This window comes from Pezoporus occidentalis, unplaced genomic scaffold (genome assembly GCF_034315485.1).
Source record: "Pezoporus occidentalis ecotype Australia unplaced genomic scaffold, CSIRO_AGI_Poc_V1 ctg6, whole genome shotgun sequence".
Classification (NCBI taxonomy): domain Eukaryota; kingdom Metazoa; phylum Chordata; class Aves; order Psittaciformes; family Psittacidae; genus Pezoporus; species Pezoporus occidentalis.
The window spans coordinates 5651751-5672386 of NW_026915943.1; the positions used below are offsets into that span (position 1 = coordinate 5651751).

General features: G+C 39.1%; 1 protein-coding gene across 36 annotated transcripts in view; it reads left to right on the top strand.

Annotated features, from left to right (window-relative positions):
* DLG2 (discs large MAGUK scaffold protein 2) overlaps window positions 1-20636 on the top strand; it is a 1003655-nt gene that overhangs the window by 713608 nt on the left and 269411 nt on the right. For all 36 annotated transcript variants that reach the window (XM_062639108.1, XM_062639096.1, XM_062639094.1 and 33 more), the window contains 2 exons: window positions 6171-6307; window positions 18265-18409. In XM_062639108.1, coding sequence (XP_062495092.1) covers window positions 6171-6307; window positions 18265-18409 — 282 coding nt within the window. The remainder of the gene's footprint in view (window positions 1-6170; window positions 6308-18264; window positions 18410-20636) is intronic.

Consider the following 20636-nt stretch of genomic DNA (forward strand, 5'->3'; position numbering starts at 1 on the left):
TGGGAATAATTATATGTAGGCAAAAAAAAATCATAATGAGAAAAACATTTAACTGCAAAACTGAATAGAAAAGGAGGGATTGCTTTCATTTACATGTTAGATGGCTTTTTCTACGAATTTCCACAAATAGCAGTATAACAAGATGTGTTTTCGAGGCATTTTTAAAGATAACAGAAAGATTAGCTTTACTGTTATGATAATGTAAAACCAATGCTTTATCTACTGTATTTACAGCATGATTGTTTTTAAACATGCACTCATTGCCTTGCAGGTATGATAATATTTGCGTTGCAATCTCACTTTCCCATCAACTCCTCTCTGGCTGGAAATGTCAACACATTTTTTTAAGCCAAGGAGTGTAACCCTATGTCCTGAAAACAGATTGCTTCCTTTCTTGTTGTAACCCAATAGATATGACTGCATTGTTGGATCTTAATGCCCCAAGGAATGAAAAAGTAGTTGGAAAAGCGTTGTAGTTGTTTAATTTCTTCTGAGCCCAGAGCAGAGAAACCCAGAAAGAAAACCCCTGAAATATCCAGAAGACATTTTCCCATATTCTGAACACTTCTACATTTCTGACTTTTGTGAGTCTTAAGTGGTGTTGACGAACCCCTTATGTCCAAAGAAAAGATACAACACAGTGCATTGCCCTATCTGCAGCAGGAGCGCAAGCTGGGAGAAAGCAATGTTATGCAGGGAGCTCTCTGGGACATGCCAACACGTAGCTGTTGAGGAGCTATGGATAGAGTTGTGGTAGCTGAATTTTCAGATTACACATGCTTCCTACTGGTATAGATGTCAGTTTGTAAAATCTGAGACTGCAAACCTGCTTAGGTGTTCTCCATCAAAGGTACAGAAACCAGCCTGCAGTCATGGCCTATTGGGTCACAGACAACTGCTGCTGCCACAATCTCTCCTCTGCTGAGTTGTAGGTGACTGCCATTCTTCCAAGCCTTTAGTCTTTCAGAATGCTGTTTGGGTTACTATGAATCATAGTAACAATGGCCTGGGTTGAAAAGGACCTTTAAAGCTCATCCAGTTCCAACCCCCTGCCATGAGCAGGAACACCTTCCACTAGAGCAGGTTGCTCCAAGCCCCATCCAAGCCGGCCTTTAACACTGCCAGAGATGGGGGAGCCACAGGTTCCTTGGGCATCACCACTTTATTGAAGGCATTATCTCTGTTTTCTCTCTCTTATCAAGCAAGCAGCAAGATACAGAGCTGCAGATTCCTTCATTGGGCTGTGCAGCTGGATCGTCTTACTATAATGTTTTAAATTTCAATTAAATTTGTTTTTTTAATAAATTAAGAATAGTAAAAATTGGAACTATTTTATTAAAATTTATTTCTAAAATTTGAATGCTAAGTTTTTAAAATTGATGCAGATAAAGGCAGATGAAAGATGAAAAATTTCACTGCTTACGTTCTACTGAAAACTCTGACCAAACTCTGGCTCAATACAGAAAAGCTCTAAGTCCCCTTTTCCTGAGGCTATGGAAGGGTCTGCTCTCTCCAAAGACATGCCAGTGCCGCTGTGTAATGAGGGCTTATTTGCAAGAACAGGATTTTCTTTTCCTGCTATATAATGGCAACTCCCAAACAGTATCCAGTCATAGCATCTCTCATGAGCATGCTGGCCATACTCGTGGAAGGCTTGTGTGTGCTCTCCACTTTGATCCTAAGCTGAGGCTGTACTGAAATCTGGCATCTCTGTTGGTTCAGAAGCACAGGAAAGTGATGCACTGGCAGCCAGAATGCAGGGATGCATAAAAATAATAACTATAAAAATGGCTGTGGGCAAGAACAAAGGAACTGTGGGTAAATAGCTGAAGGCTTGAGAATCTAATGACACACAGTGTTAAGGGGGCAGTAATTTTCTCCTTGTGCTAGGTGGTTCCAGAGGATGTTCTACTTACCTGGTGGCACTGTACATCATTTTTATTCTGACGTCAACTCAGAAATAACCAAAGCCACTAGATATTTCTGGAAAAAATAAGTGTCAACACAATAAGGAAGATGCTTGATGTTTTTAATCCAGGGCTGTTAGAAACACTGGATAATGATAGGCTCAGTTAGATTTCTAGGAGCCTTTTTTCCAGTTGAGGCTGTTATCAAATTGTTGCTTACAAAAGGAGTCATCTGAAGTGTATTGGGGACAGGGTCTGAAACAGGAATTAACAACAGCAGTGAAAATAGACAGCTTTTAAGTATGTTAAGAATATTTGTTAAAGTTTTATGAATCGTACTGTACTTCAGACTGACTTTTCACCCACAAAACAAAATGTAGCCAAATTTTATTCATGTAAGTCCATCTGGTATAAGCTGTCACATGAGTCAGGAATAGGAATTATTATAGGAACTCACTCAAATAAATTGATATTCAGATCTAACCCTACAGCATATAGGAGATAGATAAAATATCATTAAAGCATTTTATATTACCTATATTCCTTTCCTCCCTCCAAGTGGAATTTGATTAATTGGAAAGATGGATGAGACTGAATTGCTCCAGATTTGATAATTTTATTGGTGGGTTCATCAGTATGAAACTGTTCTCCCTTTGAGAAGAAAACAGAGACTGTGTAAATATAGCTTCTTTAAACCTAAGTAATTTCCACAACAAAACAACACAGACCTATATTGTTTGTAAATAAGTGCTGTAGAACTGTTTTGAAAGGAGCTGAGGTTGCCTTGGGTGTATGTACATCAGTATTAAACCCAGTTTTCTTTCCTTTTTCCTCTTGGAGTACTCTTCTTCATAGAACCGTAAAATTATAGAACAGTTTGGATTGGAAGGAATCATTAAAGACCATCTAATTCAGTCCTTCACAACCAGGTTGCTCCAAGCCCCATATGACCTGGTCGTGAACACTTCCAGGGATGGGGCAGCCACAGCTTCTCTGGGAACCCTGTGCCAGCGCCTTACCATCTTCATAGTAAAAATTTCTGCCTTATCTTCACTCTAAATCTGTCATCCACCTAATTCCTAATGTGAGAAGATTGGCTGTTCCATCCAAGCTGAGGTGTTGCTGTGAAGCAGATTGCACATTAGGAAAATAGGAAGTCAGAGGGAGGGGTTTCCTCAAAGCAATTCTTCTTGTTTTGGTGGCGGTGTTTTCCTATCCACAAGGGCTAATAAGTTCTGCAATTATAAATGGTATTTTATTTTGAATTTTTTAATTCAGTGCAACAATTTAAAAGACTGAGTTTAGAAAACACGTTGCTCCCAGTGTTCCCAAATAATTCTGATTTCAAAATAGAGTAAGAATCTAACCTGATGTAGCTAGTGACAAGAAGGATCCACACCAGGGATGCACAAACCTTTCTGAGGTCTTAAACCAAAATGCAAACACTCAGTCTAAATGAAGGTAAGACTCCAGCTCAGGTTGTGAACTTTTATAGCACTGATCTTCCCACCCATCTCTTCCCACATCCAGCCCCCAGCCATTCAGAAACCAAGAGGGTGATTCATCTCATCTCTTTCAGATGTCTCTTTGAGATGAGGTGAATCATGGTTTAAAAGCCTTTAATGAATTTTCATTGATTATAAAGGTGGCATAAGTGATTAGCATAGCTGTCAGATGTCATTTGGCCATATGAGTCCTATGCAAAAGTTTTATTGTAGTATATTTTCCTAATGCCCTAACAATTACCAAAAGTCATTTAAGAAAATGTAAATGTGCCATTCTTTCATTCCCCACTATTCCCAAGAAGAAAACTTTTAAAGAAGGCAAGTATCATTAGGCAAAGAAATGAAATAAAATCATTTTTGTAGGAGGGACATGGAAAATCTCTCTCTTCTTCAGTTATCACTCCTACCCACTCTTCCTTTTCTTCCTGCATTATTGACTCCCGTCTTGTTCTGCTCCTTTAAACCTTTTTATACTCAATGCTGTCTTTTCTGGTTCCTGCTTGCAAACACAATGTAGGCCCATGCGCTGTAACACAGCTATGTCATGTAGATGAGAGAAGTAGAAAAAGTTACTCCTTTCATCATTATTAACTACACTTTTGCAATAGGAGTAGCACGTGTTTGTTCTCTTCTTTTTTGTGGTTTCATACATCAGTTATGTTACAACCATGCAAACAAACAGCAAACACCAGTACCCCACTCAGCACTGCAGTAACTGGAAGGGATTATCTTTGTTAATGGTTGCTTATATTCAGCAGAAGGCTGAATTAGGAACCCCTTTGCACCAAATACAGAACAGCTATCTGGCCAAAAGTTACCTTGTCCTTTACAAGTGTACCGTGTCAATCATTGAATTGAAGAGTGGTTAAGCTTAGAAGGGACATAAAAGAGCTGAAGAAAGCTCTCTGGCTGCAGCCTAGCCCACTCATTTGCTCTCTTCATCATTCTGGAATCCTCTCAAATCTTCATTTCACTGGTAGGAATGTATGCAGATGTTTTTTGGTTCAAAAGGATGGTAACTATTTCCCCAGTGAGCATTATTCAAACGTTGTTCCTTGTCCACAATTAATGTTGTAATAAAAATTTCCGTTTCTGATATTTTCTTAGACTATCTCTTTGCTTCTTTGTTTGTAGTCCCAGGATAATGAACAAATTCTTCCATGCTGAAGAAATACAATTCTTTTATCCTTGTAGTTGTCCTGGCAGCAGTACCTAAATAGTAACAGTGATCATCAGCTTTAGCTGGAAATTAAATAAAGCTTTATTTTAATTATTACATACATCTGATTTAGCTTCATGTGTATTGTTAATCCTCATCTTATTTAATTAAGTAGTGTTTCAATTTGAGATATAAATTTAGAGGTTTTCTTTTGGTAATTTACTCTTTTTGACACTATCCATTAACTATCCATTATGTTATCAGACCTCACATATTTTTAATACCTAATGATAAATGAAAATGAAAGCAATGTGAGGAAAAAAAATATTAAATCCACTCAAAAAACCTTATCTCTGTACTCATACAGATGCTAAATAAGCCTGTGTGTATTAAATACACCCACCCTTAAGTTTTATTGCGTAAGAAGTCAATCTGGTGAGTTTGTGATAAAATGCCAAATTCCAGGCAACTCTTTTACTATCTCATTTAACTATTCCGGCTGCAGATATTACTATCATATTTGCTTTAAAAATGACTGAACAGCATAGAATTCATAGATAAAACTGTTTATTATTCTCTAAATAGATATAACTATTTTCTTCTGTGCATTTAAAAGAGAAATGCCTGGTTGAAGCAATAATCTAAGCTGGTTATTGTCAGTGACAGCTTATTTGTTCAGCTGGAAGTTCACTTCAGCTATATGATCTACGAAAAATTATCTGCATGAAGTAGATTTTTATGGAAATAAAAGCACAGTAATTTCTGTCTTCTCTGATTGAGACATAAAATCCTTGTTACAAATGAAGGCAATGATTTGTCTGCCCATGCAGTGTGCCAGAGGAGAGGTTAAATATGAAAAAGGTAAAACTGTCTTTTATTTCTACTCCCTTCCTTTTCCTGAATCACATCAGCATGTATTACTGACGCTGTTCCAAAGTTTAGCTCTTTGGGTGTTTTTCTAGGAATTTCACACATCACTGAACAGAAGTTATATGTTTCAAAAGACTGTTCTTTCTTATTGTATGTATCCATAGCCAAAGCTATTGTGTCCTAGAGAAATAAGCGAAGCAGATTTAAATCCAAGTCTTTCACTTTCGGACACGCTTCACTGTGGTCCTACAGAAACTTGCAAAATGTGCAGGACACCTCTCCAAGTATTTTTCAAATTGTGTGGACAATCAGAACAACTTCAATTTTGTTCTGATAGACAGTGAGGTATTTTACACCAATGTTTAACAAGACAAGCTCCAAGCATCAGAGTTTTATGAGCTGTAACGGTAAGTTGTGACATAACTTCTTGGTGTAGGCTTCACTGGCCCCTGGTGAGGACTTAGCCATGGGTACAGAATCAACAGTGTTTCTCTTCTCTTTGTCTCTACTTTCCTATAACTACGCATGACAAAGGATTTCATTGATTTATTTATGTCTCTGACAGTCTAGAGAAAATGAAAAAGTATTGACCCTGCAAATATCTCTTATGTTGTTTGTATTTCTGTAAAAAACCCTGCAATTGTACACTAGATTAAATATATGTTACTCTTGCACTCCTCTCTGAAGTTATATATTGTCATAATGTTTTGTTTTCCTTATCTTCTCTAGGTCTAGGATTCAGTATTGCAGGAGGGGTTGGAAACCAACACATCCCTGGGGACAATAGCATTTATGTTACCAAGATTATTGATGGAGGAGCTGCGCAAAAGGATGGGAGATTGCAGGTTGGAGATAGACTTCTTATGGTAAGTATGACAAATATAAATCTCTTTTTTTTTTGGCTGAAATTTGTTTAATATAAGGACTTTAATTCACCATATGTCTTACTGGAGGTAATCATTCCAACTTCTGTAATAGTGATGAGTTATGCTGTCATCATCTTCCTTTTTTTCCCCATTCTTTATATGCATTTCTGATACTACAGTTAAAAAAGCATTACTCTGGAAACCCGACATTTTATGAAGAAAAGCTATGTCTCATGTTTCTTTGATAAACCTTTAACTGAGAAGAGGATAAATGTATTAGGCACATCAGTGACATGTCAAAATGCACCAAATCTTTAAAAGACTTCAGACAACCTGTTCATTATAACAGTACTGATTCTACTGCTCATTTTAAGAAAATGGGAAGATGTGAAAACATGCCACTCTCAGTGGACTTTTACCTACATTTCAGTACCTGTAGGAATGCTTTATATGTATGTTCCATGTAGATGTTCAAAGAAAATACTTTTCCGTCTTCCTTTCCTGAGGAAGTGTGCTTATTCTAATTAATCTGACTTCAGAAATTCTTCCTGATTCTTTGCAGTGCGAGTATGTTGTTCTTTGGAGATGATTCTTTCCCACTCAGAAAGTTTATTTTATCCTTTGTTGAGGGGGAAATCCTGACCCTGGTGAATCAGCAGAAGTTAATTATGTCAAGTTGTATTCGTGTTGATGCTTTGGCAGAGATTTCAGCAGGTAGAGAATGAAAAAATGTGCTGCAGTAGCTCTGTTTTGTGGAGTGATATCTAAGCAGCAAAAAATTGCCATGACCTTTTTTTGCTGCCTGCAAAATTGTTCCTAATTGAGGTTTTCTTTACGTGGCTGTGGACGCTGTGTTCCAGACACATGTGAAGATAAGCATTCATTTTATACAGGGCATTAAACAGCCCTGGAAAGGCACTTGTTTGCTGGGCTGGTGACTTTTAGACTTTTTTTAATTAACCCAAGTGGATAGATGAAACAGACTAAGGATCAAATGGTGTTATCAAATTCAAAGCAAAATGAAACTAGAGCTTAGAATTTCTTTGGCATTTCTTCTTTGCTGTTTCTCAGTACAGTAAAATCCAAGTCACTGTTGTATAATGAAGGTTTGGCTCATTTTGCTACGGAAATATATATTTGTATTGCTAAATTTACACCTTATTTTGTTATTTTGCACCTTATAGCAAATCTGCTTGTGTTCAGCTGTTGTTTTCTTTTCAATTCCTTGCAGTTTTTGTGTCATCCGTAAATAAATGCATTCACACACCCTGCATTCACCATCTCCTGCATAATTCAATCAGAATGAATTTAAATAGAAATATAATTATTTTATACACCACTGTGTATAAATTCATTCTTTCCAGATTTTTATAGGATTTATCTGTTAAACATCTCAGTCTTGAATCTGTGATTCAGTGAAGTCAGATATATGCTTTTCTTCATTGTGATAAGTTTATACTCCTGAATTTGACTTCTAAAACTGAGCAGCCATCGTTCTCAGTGTGTGTGCTTCTTTATACTGCATGCTTTCAGTCTGGACTCATTCTTTGCTTACTGTCTTCTCCTTTTATTGCTGCATGTAAAATGAGCAAAGGAAATCAATCATAATATTACTCTCCACTAATTATGTACTTCCAGACTAAGGTTCACTGTTGGATAAGAAAATCTAAAAACATTAGGCTTTAAAAGAAAATTTAAGCTAATATTCATCTAAATTGTGAATGCTCCATCCCTGGCAGTGTTCAAGGCCAAGTTGGACAGAGCCTTGGGTGACATGGTTTAGTATGAGGTATCCCTGCCCGTGGCAGGGGAGTTGAAACTAGATAATCTTAAGGTCCCCTCCAACCCAAACAACTCTATGATTCTATGCTAAGTTTCTGCAAAATGCTTTTAGATCCCAAAGAACATGCAAATTAAATGCATTACAATTTAAGATGCAATAAAAGAGATGCTGCAAAATCAAAACTAATATTGAAATGCAAAACAAGTATGTGCCATCTAGGCATTTTGTAGCTTGATGACCCTAAGGTTATTAAGTGCAGATTGTTAATAGTGTGTTAAGCATTCAGAAGATGTAGAATGTAAATACTGAGCATTGTGATTATGTGAAATCTATACATGGGCATGTTATGCAGTTATGTTTCTATGGAACGGAGCCTGAACTTGGGGCTTATTATCCAGAACGCTTGCACAGGAAAATGCTTCATTGTAGTATAATCCTGAGATGCCCATTAGAAAAATTACTGGAGGAAGCATAAAACTGCTTAAGCTGAAGACTGAACTCAGTGTTTTTTCTAGGTATATGTGAAAGGAACAGACCAGAGCTCTGCTCTGAAGACTTGCAGAGAAAAGCACTTCCTTACTGTGTTTTGGTGGTAATGCCTACTAATGTCAAATATTGCCGGTGGTAACACTTGGGTGCTGAGACACCCAGACTGCACTAGGTGTCTCAGCTAGGTTGCTTCTCTGTGTGGAAGGGACCAAAGGGAAATCACACACATAGCATCATTGGCTAACTTGATAATCCAGGGTCACCTATAGGTTGCTCAGGAATTTATCCAATTGAATCTCAATAATCTCTAAGGATGGAGCTTGCACAGCCTCTCCATGAAGCCTGTTCTACTGCTCAGCATTCCTCATGAGGAAAATACTTTTCCTTATAAACTGTTTGTTCCTCTCCTGTTTCAACACATGCCTCTGTCTCCCATCCCGTTACCACATGCTGTCTGAAAAGCTGAGCTCTGTCTTGATGACCTTCCTAGGAGCACCAGGAGTCTGCTGTTAGCTGTCCCTAGAGGTGATTCTGCTCCAGTCTGAAAAAGCCCAGTTCCCTCAGCATTTCCTCACCAGACCAGTGTTCCAATCCCAACTCTCTTGGTAGCAGTCCCCTCAACTTGCTCCATTTTGTTATCTTTCCTATAGTGCAGGGACCAAACCTGAACGTGTATCTAGCTACAGTCTAATGAATGGCAACTGCTGGAGAGTAACCATTCCTGGATCCCCTGGCTCTGTTTGTGCTCGTACAGCCCAGGATGCTGTTGAGCTCTTTGCTGCCAGGACACCCAACTGTCTGATGCACAGCTTGCTGTTCATTGGAGCCCCAAGCACTTTTCCATGGAAATGTGACCAGCAGGTCGAAGGAGGTGATCCTGCCCCTCTACTCTGCTCTTGTGAGACCTCACCTGGAGCATTGTGTGCAGTTCTGGTGTCCTCAACAGAAAAAGGACATGGAACTGTTGGAACAAGTTCAGAGGAGGCCACGAGGATGATCAGGGGACTGAAGCACCTCCTGTATGAAGACAGGCTGAGAAAGCTGGGGCTGTTGAGCCTGGAGAAGAGAAGGCTGCGTGGAGACCTCCTAGCAGCCTTCCAGTATCTGAAGGGGGCCTATAGGGATGCTGGGGAGGGACTCTTCATTAGGGACTGTAGTGACAGGACAAGGGGTGATGGGTTTAAACTGAGTCAGGGGAAGTTCAGGTTAGATCTAAGGAAGAAGTTCTTTACTGTAAGGGTGGTGAGGCACTGGAATGGGTTGCCCAGGGAAGTTGTGAATGCTCCATCCCTGGCAGTGTTCAAGGCCAGGTTGGACAGAGCCTTGGGTGACATGGTTTAGTGTGAGGTGTCCCTGCCCATGGCAGGGGGTTGGAACTGGATGATCTTAAGGTCCTTTCCAACCCAAGCCATTCTAATACTATATGATTCTACACCCAGGCTGTCAGTGCCCAGCCTGTGCTACTGAAGAGGGTTAGTCTGTGTCAGCGGCAGGACTTAACTGTTTTTCTCCCTGTTGAGCATCCACAAGTTCTTGTAAGCCCCTTTCTCCTGCCTATGCAGGATGGCAGTCCTCCCCTCAAGTATGTGGATTTATACCCTCACACTGAAGTGTCATCTGCAAATATGATGAGAGTGCACTCTTCAACTCTTCCAGGTCACTGGCAGTGACGATCAAGAAGAACTGAAAAATTGTTTAAGTTACTATGTCTCAGATAATAATTACTTTAATTTGATACCATCACCTCACTTTGGAAGAGTTTTCTATATAATGGATAAATGAGAAATCAGTATAAAAATGATTGGTTTTACTAGAACAAAACACCCCCAATAGCTTAAAGCAAGTTATTTATCAGGAAAACTCTAATAACATTAGGCTTTAAAAGAAAATTTAAGCGAATATTCATCTCTTATAAGTATTAGTTTTTCAAAAATGTCTTCTGTGCCAAATACCCTCGCATGTTTGGGCCATATCCTGTTTCATCTTGGCCAGTGTAGTCACAAAGACGGGGCTTTTATGGAGCTATTTATTATTATAGGAAAAATGATGCTACTCATACATCAAGACATTTAATTTGATTGGGTTTTTTTTGCTGAGAACAGAAAGAAACAGAAGTCACTTTCTTTTTCAAAAATTTAGGCTTGCTTTTTACCCAGTTCTATGCTGAAAATACATTATTGTTTGGTGGTTTCATAGGACTGCAAAGGGTTGTAATTACACGGTTGTGAATACATTCCTTGCAGGATCCCCTACTGGTATCTGTTTCTTTCAGATTGTAGGTGGATGCAGGATCATGTTTGTTTTAATATAATCAGAACATATACCTTAAGATGCATCTAGATTAGCATTCAGTCCTGATCAGAAGCAGTTCTCAGAAGTGATTTTGGCTGCCTGCTGGGGTGGTCTTTTAGAAAACAATTTGGGTTTTTTTTAATGAAACTGAAACAGATAATGTGGTCCAAGAGCATATTTCATAGCAGCTGCAAACAGTCATCCCAGTCAGGAGACTAGATGTAATGCACATTAACCCCCTTAAAAGCTGCACAACATGAGTGTTATATCATCCAGACCCTCTGTTGCTGTGGACCACACCTGGTGCACACGTTCTTCACTCAGGTAGGTGCAGCCACAGATCCAGGGTTGTACTGCTGTGCCAGTTGATGGAGTACAGGCATTACCCTGCTAGGCTTAAAGGAAGAAAACACGGTGAGCAGGTAGTACCTGATCTGCAGGTTGTGCTGGCTGACTACCATAAGTGAAACACACTAGAAAAATTATACATTGAGGTGGAGAGTGAACTAGTGCTGAACCAACTCAGGGGTTTGGTGGCTGCATCCCTCCTGGTGGATGTGAGAGCAGTGCTGGGTTCTTAGCCAGATTTACGCTGTCACTGGCTCTGGACTTGCAATGCTTTACCTAGCCTTCAAACCTAGATTTGCTAAGTTTTTGGATGGTAGCCTAGCAATAAGCTTCCCAATTTATTCCTTCTGATGGTAATTCCATATAGTTCCCCCGCTGTTGCATTGTTCTCCTGGAGTCAGCTGGGATAGAGTTAATTTTCTTCCTATTATCTGGTGCAGTGCTGTGTTTTGGCTTTAGTATGAGAACAATGCTGATAACACACTGATGGTTTTAGTTGTTGCTCGGTAGCACTTACTCTGATCAAGGACTTTTCAGTCTCTCCTGGCAGTGAGGAGGGACACAAGAAGCCAGGAGGAAGCAGAAACAGGACACCTGACCCAAACTAGCCAAAGGGATATTCCATACCACAGCACTTCATGCCCAGTATAGAAACTGGTGCAGAGTCACACAGAAGGCCCACATCACTGCTCAGGTCAGGCTGGGTATCAGTCAGCAGGTGGTGAGCAATTGTGTCATGCATCATTTGTGTTTATCGTCTTTTTTTCCTTTCCCATCTCTAGTTTTATATTCTCTCTCCTTGTTATTTCCCTCACCATTAGTAGCAGCAGTAGTATATTGTACTTTAGTTTAATAACCTAACTAAACTGTTCTTATCTCAACCCATGGGGTTTACATCCTTTCAATTCTCCTCCCCATCCCACCTGGGTGGGAGGGAATGGGGGGAATGAGTGAGCAGCTGCTTAGCGCTGAGTTAACAGCTGGGTTTAAACCATGACATATCCTGATGCCACTTCATTAGCCTTGAAAACAGTTTTTTAAAACCAAAATCATCATCAACTGGGATTGAAAAATGATAGAGTGCCACTTACACTGTCTGTGCATGGCACTGCTTGAAGCATGAAGCCCACTGCTCAGTCTCATGTTTGTGAAGCAGAATCTCTTGCATTTCTCCGCAAAGATCCTGTTTAGGACACTTAGTCCATAACTGTTAATAATCTAAGCAAGCTAATTTCAGAGGGATAGTCACAGTGCAGCACTTGTACAACTAACTCAGGAGTCTAAGGGATTGTAAGGAAATAGTTAATCCAACCAGACTTACATCCTTAGGACAAACAATTGGTCTTCAGCACTGAAACACCTTCCACAGCTTTTTAAATTGTGGTGAGCTTTTAAAAAGGCCATCAGCATTCAAGAGTTACAGCTGGCATTAGCAGATGTTCACTGGCAAATATTCACTTAGGCTTCACACAGAAAAATCCACTTCCTGAATGAAAAGTAGATTATGACACAAAAGCAAACATTACCACTGGCAAGGTAAAGATCACCTCTTTGTCTCATTCACTGAGTGACTCAAATGTCTCTTGCCTTAAATCAGTAGAGGAAAGTAATGAATTCCTTTAAAAAAAAACAAAAAGGAAAATTAAATAAGACAAACTTAACCTCCAGAGCTCTTAATCTGTTATCAGTTTATGCAGTTGTGAATTAAGTTATTCTTTAGAGTACTTGTATAGTCAATTTGGGGATTCTAAGCTACTTCTCAGTGCCTTTGTTTCCCAATATGAATCTAGGAAAACTTCCAAATACGATAATTCTTGCTTAGGTTTACACTTCATTGCCTTGATTATGCTATTTAGAAAAAAAAAAACAAACTATCACAGTCTTTTTATAGCTCTTTGGCAACATTTCTTACTGATTTCCCCCATCACTCAAATAGCTTCTTCTATTAGACTTATATCTTTAATTTCCTTCTCTAGTGCCATATTATTTCTTCCTCTTATTCTTTTCCTGTAATATCATTATGTCTTTGTATAACATAAACTTTCTCTTTAAAGGAACAGATTTCCTAATTTCTTTTTTACTTCAGGTGCTGTTTGAATTTCTGAATTTTCTGTAAAGTTCCTGTATGGAACTTTTCCCATTAGAGAAGCTGCACTTGCTCCATGCTTTTCCTTCTGTTTCCTTTGGCTCCAGCGCCATCATTTTGTGGCTCTAGCATCTCACTTTGTAACTAAACTGACCACTCCAGTAAATTTCTTTTTTAGCATTTTCCTTAGGCTTTTTTTCTCCCTGAATTCATTGCTACTGAAGTTGGCTACTTAGAGCCAGCATGTTGGCCTGCATTACCCATTCTACCCACTCAGCTCTGATATGAGCCCTTCTGCATGAGTGTTTCAACAACTCAGAGGGTTGTATGCCGTATACGCTTTGATTTCTTATTTTGTGTGCCTCTCCCACTCTATCTCCTTTACTGCTAAGATCTAGGTTGTCTTGACAGCAGGAAATGGAGCTTTGGTGTGAGGCATTGACTATGCCACAACCACTGAAAAAGCCAGATTTAGTACTTGAAATTCTGTTAAAACAGACATCTTGTATGGAAACAAGAAAAAGCTTAAGGAATAGTCTGACTTGGAGATTCTGAGAGATTCTACTCTCTCTGTAAATCTTACCATAAAAAACAACTACAACATCACATTTCCTAATAATCACCATCTCTGTCATAATGTTTTGAAGGATGATATCCAGAGAGGTTTTTTTTTATGAAGAAGATCACTTACTGCAGTAGGGAGCTGAACAGCATAATTCAGTGTATTTGGTGTTTCATTTTTATATATATCAGAATACATACAGATGTCTTTGTTTGTAATCATTGTTTTATGATCAAAGATATATTGATACATACATATATTAGTGTTAATGGGAATTTTAGGTTCAAAGCAAGGACTACCTTCTGAAGGAAACTAGGAAATGCATAGTGTATTTTGTATACTGTAATTCTAAATTGGTGTTGGGAAAGATAAAAAAAGTGGTTTTATCTCCTTCCAAAAGCTCCCATTTGAAAGAGACCTTAGGGAACCACTGAGAATCTTTGTCTTAATGAATGTCTCTAAATTGGAGAGACATTAATTCGATGGATGGACCACTTGGTGGATAAAGAACTGGCTGGATGGCCGCACACAGAGAGTTGTGGTCAATGGCTCAATGTCCGGCTGGAGACCAGTAACGAGTGGTGTCCCTCAGGGATCGGTGTTGGGACCAATCTTGTTCAACATCTTTGTTGTTGACATGGACAGTGGGATTGAGTGCGCCCTCAGCAAGTTTGCCGATGACACCAAGCTGTGTGGTTCGGTTGATACCCTGGAGGGAAGGAATGCCATCCAGAGAGACCTCGACACGCTTGTGAGGTGGGCTGATGCCAACCTCATGAAGTTTAACCATGCCAAGTGCAAGGTCCTACAGCTGGGTCGGTGCAATGCCAGGCACAGCTACAGGTTGGGCAGAGAAGAGATTCAGAGCAGTCCTGTGGAGAAGGACTTGGGGGTGTTGGTTGATGAGAAAATGAACATGAGCCGGCTTCAGTGTGTGCTCACAGCCCAGAAAGCCAACCGTATCCTGGGCTGCATCAAAAGGAGCGTGACCAGCAGATCGAAGGAGGTGATCCTGCCCTTCTACTCTGCTCTTGTGAGACCTCACCTGGAGCATTGTGTGCAGTTCTGGTGTCCTCAACATAAAAAGGACATGGAACTGTTGGAACAAGTCCAGAGGAGGCCATGAGGATGATCAGGGGACTGGAGCACCTCCTGTATGAAGACAGGCTGAGGAAGTTGGGGCTGTTGAGCCTGGAGAAGAGAAGGCTGCATGGAGACCTCATAGCAGCCTTCCAGTATCTGAAGGGGGCCTATAGGGATGCTGGGGAGGGACTCTTCCTTAGGGACTGTAGTGACAGGACAAGGGGTGGTGAGTTTAAACTGAATCAGGGGAAGTTCAGGTTAGATATAAGGAAGAAATTCTTTACGGTAAGGGTGGTGAGGCACTGGAATGGGTTGCCCAGGGAAGTTGTGAATGCTTCATCCCTGGCAGTGTTCAAGACCAGTTTGGACAGAGCCTTGGGTGACATGGTTCAGTGTGAGGTGTCCCTGCCCATTGCATGGGGGTGGGAACTTGGTGATCTTAAGGTCCTTTCCAACCCTAACTAGTCTATGATTCTATGATTCTATGGATGAATCAACGTTTGTTTATTTGTTCTTGATGTACATTGAGTCTGTCTTCATTTCTTTGTTTACTGAGAACTGAGCAGTCCAGGACAGAATTAATTAATAGCAAACTTCCTTTCTAGGAGTGCTCTATAGAGATGAGGAACCTCTAATTTTATATATATATGGAAAGAGTTTGACTAGCAATCTTGGTATATGTTGCTGAGGCGCTATTTATACAGAGCTCTGCTTACTTTGAAGGGTCTTTGCTTTACTTCAGATTTTCTTCCAGCGTCTTTTCTCTGAAGTTCTCCTTTGTGTCCTGAGTTTGCTCATGCATTACCTTCTTTCAAGTTCTACCAAGTTCCAGCTTTACCTATATCAGTTTTCCACAATATTTTGCACTCTTAAGCTAATATGTACTAGGACAGAGGAAAAATAATCGTGCATAAACTTTGCAATGATCTCTAGGATCCTAATGTGTATAAGCAATGCATAACTGCTTAGACACTAATTCTTAGTTTGGAATCACTTGGTCTTTAAATCTTAACTTCAAGATTTGTACAACTTCTGCACAGTGCTGTTATGTGTTATGTAAAGTTCTTGCCAGAGAGATAAGAAATAGGAACTGTCAAATCAAATACAAGTTTATCCTCCAACTACACAACTGTTACATCCAAGTGTTGTGATAGAAGTACAAGAGTCCTAACCGTGATTTTTAATTTTTATCAGGTAGATTTCGGGGGGGGGGGGGGGGGGGAGGTTGCAATGAGTCTATTTGTGTCTTAATTGGTTTTATACTCTCCTAAAAAGACCAAAAATCAAAATCCAGACAGTGCTCTGATATTTCATTCTGTGGGTTGTTTTTCTTTTCTCTAAGAACAATTATTTACAGCAGCAGTGTAGTGGGAGGTTGTTATGTGAGATCTTTACTTCAAAAAGCTTGCAATTAGTATGAGACACTACAGGATAGATTCAATGTACAGACAGTGTGGGAAGGGGAAAAGGTAAAGTGCGAATCTCCAGTGTTTGGCAGTTTTGAAATACATAAACAAGAAAGGCTTAATTTCAGTCACTTCTTCTTGCTATTAGCCCAGTACTTTAGAAGTCACTCATTACAAGTGCATACGTGTGTTACTTCTGTTCATAACAAAGAAAACCAGAGAAATTTATAGAAGTATCAGATTTTGATTTAAATAGAAGACCTGTCAAAATACAGCATACAGTGTCAACACTGTCTTCTGAGTGTTAGGTTGTATCATTGCTGTTCATGTCAAATTATCATAACACGCATGTCGTTGCTTCTTTCATTTAACCTTAAAACCAAGCCTGACAATTATGCAAGGAACAAAGTTTAAACAGAATCCCTACATTTAGCAGCCCTGTCCACTAGCGGTCATTCTCTCTTAGTGCTGATGAAGTTGTCTAGGTATGAAGAATCCTCCAGTGTTTCATAACAGCTGAATTTCTTTCCAGTTACCCAACCCTTTTCAGTAGCTCATTGTCACAGCCTGTCTGATAATTTACTGATACTAAATGCCCTAAATTCTTCTATTTACAGCTGTACTGTTATACTATATTTGAGGAGCTATTTTTTCTACTATCTTGCATAATCTTTGCAAGGAACCTTTGCAGTAACTGTAGAAGTTGGAGGATGGCACTTTAAATCACAATGAAGCATTCCATATATAACATTCAGTGTGAAATATAGGTCACTGGAACAGGCTCCCCAGGGAAGTGGTCAAGGCACCAAGCCTGAGTTCAAGGACTGTGTGGACAATGTTCTTAGGCATATGGTTTAATTTTAAGTAGTCCTGCAAGGAGCAGGAAGTTGGACTGGATGATTCTTATGGGTTCCTTCCAACTCAAGATATTCTGTGATTCTGTGATTTCTGTTGACTTATGTCACATGTCTGAAATCTGTGTCTAACACCCTTCTTTACTTTTTTCCTCTACCCTATAATTTCTCCATTCAGAATGTATGTTTTCTGGGGGAGGGACTATTCACTGTTCTGTTTATAGGAGGGCAACCTGTTGACTTCTGTGGATATAGTGGATTTATATGTGACTAAATGTTATGTGCTCTACAATAAACTGCTTCTGACAATTTTCTTTCTGTAGGAGTAAACCTTAAATAGGGAAAGTTTATTGTCACCATTCCCTTCCCTGATTAATTTGTAGTCCCCTATTATTATACTTGCTTATGTTAAATACTTTTGTTTTCTGCTAAAGCATAGAACTAGTAATACATTCTCTTACTTTTTCCATACTTCCAGAAAACTGACAAACTTTCACATTGAAAATCCCTTTTCCCCATCCAGAAATACCCTTTTCATTTTCTGCACCTCATAGGCAGTCCATTATTCTGTATATCACTTTGTACCTCTTATTGTAATGGTAAATGTCATGTCAAGGATGGAAGGACTTGGGGTGTTAAGTATTTCTGAGGTCCTGGCCATTCATGCCAAGAGGTGAATTTGGACATTTTATCTCGATAGGTCAAATAAGGCAGTTTCTGTAAAAGATCTGGTGTTATTAAATTATTATTAAATGTAGTTTTATGTTAATGATGATACCTGTAGCAGAATTTCACAAAGGACTTTTCTACTGATAAGACTAAGTGCCACCTCGACCCATTATGATTCTATGATATTATCAATACTGCTGTGTCACTCTTTGAATATGCATGTACTAAGAAAACTGTAATTTCTCCCTTGCTGAATACTGCTTCTGTAATCTTTAGTGCTGTTTGTCTACAGCTTTTTTTCCCAACATTGTGATAACTGCAAGGCTGTGTCATTTTTTGTGTCTGTTTCTGAATTCAAACTCACCTATCTGATTTCTCCTTTAAGGTGAACAATTACAGTCTAGAAGAAGTTACTCATGAAGAGGCAGTAGCGATACTGAAGAACACATCAGATGTAGTGTATCTGAAAGTTGGAAAGCCCACTACCATTTACATGACTGATCCATATGGCCCACCAGATATTACTCACTGTAAGTGACTTCTGCAATGCATTTTGTAAAGAGATGATTTGTCATATGATTGTGGATTTTTTTCATAGCTTGTCCAAAACACCCCATTAAAGCTCATGAAACAGCTTGGAAGGCTACAAAAATGAAACACTTACTGCTACTTAATTATGCTACACTCATTAGATGTTGCAAATAATGTAGCTCTGCTGCAATATTTCTGCATCAAAAATGACAACGTAGCTGATGTGCTGCTCTGCTGATTCCAAATTGCCATTGTCCAGGTAATCAGACTGAACTGTAACTCTTGTGACAATTACAGTAATATGTAAATGCAAATATATATTTTTAATGTATTAGATTTGTAGACTGCAATCCTCTGTCCACTGAAAAATTAGAACTAGCAGCAAACCACCTTGTACAAATACAGTGAAAAGCCTGAGGTGAATATATATCATATACGAAGAAAATATTTAGTTGGAATATAAAAATCCTTCTTTTTATGTTGACCGCCTCCTTGCTGATGTGCTTTTTGTACCCATGAGGATATGACAGCAATTAGGATCTTCAGTCTCTCATATCTGTCCAACCTACCCATGTCTTCAGGATTTACTCAGTTCTCTTTTGTCTCCTTATCTGAGCGTCTTAGGCTCCACTCTAGTCTTTATCTCCTGCCATCATCTCTTAACAGCTTGACTCTTTATTTTAGTTTGGGTGTAGGCTGTCTTCACAAGTTATATGTAGTTATGTTGAGTATTGATGACCTACTGATGAATCTAAGTGCTATTAGTACATGCCATTCTTATACCCCTCCTACCAATGCCTCCATACGTAGGCATTCCCATTCCCTGTTCATTCACAGCAATCTTAACATTTCAGTTGCAGCTCTCTGTATCACTGGTGCCTGTTAGTCTAAGCAGTGTATTACTGGAACTACCTTCCTTCATTTATGTGTTCATTAAAAAATGTCTACTTTGGGTTCAAATATCAACAGGGACCAGCTGCACTATCTAACAACTGCATGGCAGTTTAATTCTTGATGAGGCCGTTGGCAATTGATCCATTCCCATCTTGATCTGCCACTAATCCTAGGAGCATTTAAGGCCAACCAAGGGCTGGGAAAGGCAGGTTTTCCCAGTAAATGACACAGAGATAAATTTTTCTGCACTTTTGCATAATGTTGCTCCTGTGGTCTGACAAAGCTAATGGAAAAGCTAAATATCCATAATGCTCCTTATTCAGACTGCTCCTTAAAAATAGAAGGGAAGGGTTTGTAACTTGCACATCAGGTGGTATACTCAACTGTGCTGAGGATACCTATTTAGCTAGCAAGTGTTGCAACAGGTAGCAATCATGTTGCTCAGTAGCAATCTGGTCTGGATCTTAGCAAAGCCTGAGAAGCAAAAATGCTAAATGTTCCTATGCAATCTCCTGCTTTATAACACTTTCAAATTAATAATTTGGGAGCTCTAAAACAGTGTGTTTTATTAGGTCAGGTGATAGATCAGCAGCATATGAGAAAACAGAAGTAAAGAATATTTGCAGTGGCCCACCCCAGGCTGTTGGTGCATACAGATTCATTTATCCTCAGGGAACCTTTCATTATACCTACGCATTGAGAGTATTTCAGAACCGGTAACAGCCTTTCCCTGTAGAGATATTTTGCCTTGAAACATTCTGTATCAGTATCTGAAAGACTGAAACTAATACTAGAAAGTTTAGCTGTCGTCTTCTCATAAGAAAATCAATCATAGCTCATTGCAGAAGCACATATCATGGCTTTTCCCATTTATCGTTTCCTTTTCTAGATTAACTAGAGATGGGATATGACTGTTATTATATCTCTCCAGTCATAAATATCCCCAATAACTTCAGAATAGCAAAATGCAAGCAAGCAAGCAAACCCACAGCCCAAGTATAGATTCAGACAGCACAGTCCTGTAATTTTCATTATTAATCATTACTGTGTAAGAGATTTGCATCCACTTTCTATTTTAAGTATACAGACTTACAATCATCTCAATAACAGCTATGAAATTTCAATTATATTGGGAATTTTGGCACCTTTGGTAGATCACAGCTTTAAACCTTCACCATACATAATTCTTGCCATACATAAAATTCCTGCTCTTGTCTTACATTAAGCCCTTACTATATTACTCCCATTGCGGTATACTGGAGCCAAAAAGAGGAGCGTGCTTTTAATGTAATTTTCTCCTATTTACATTTCCTTATTCAAGTCAGTCCTAAT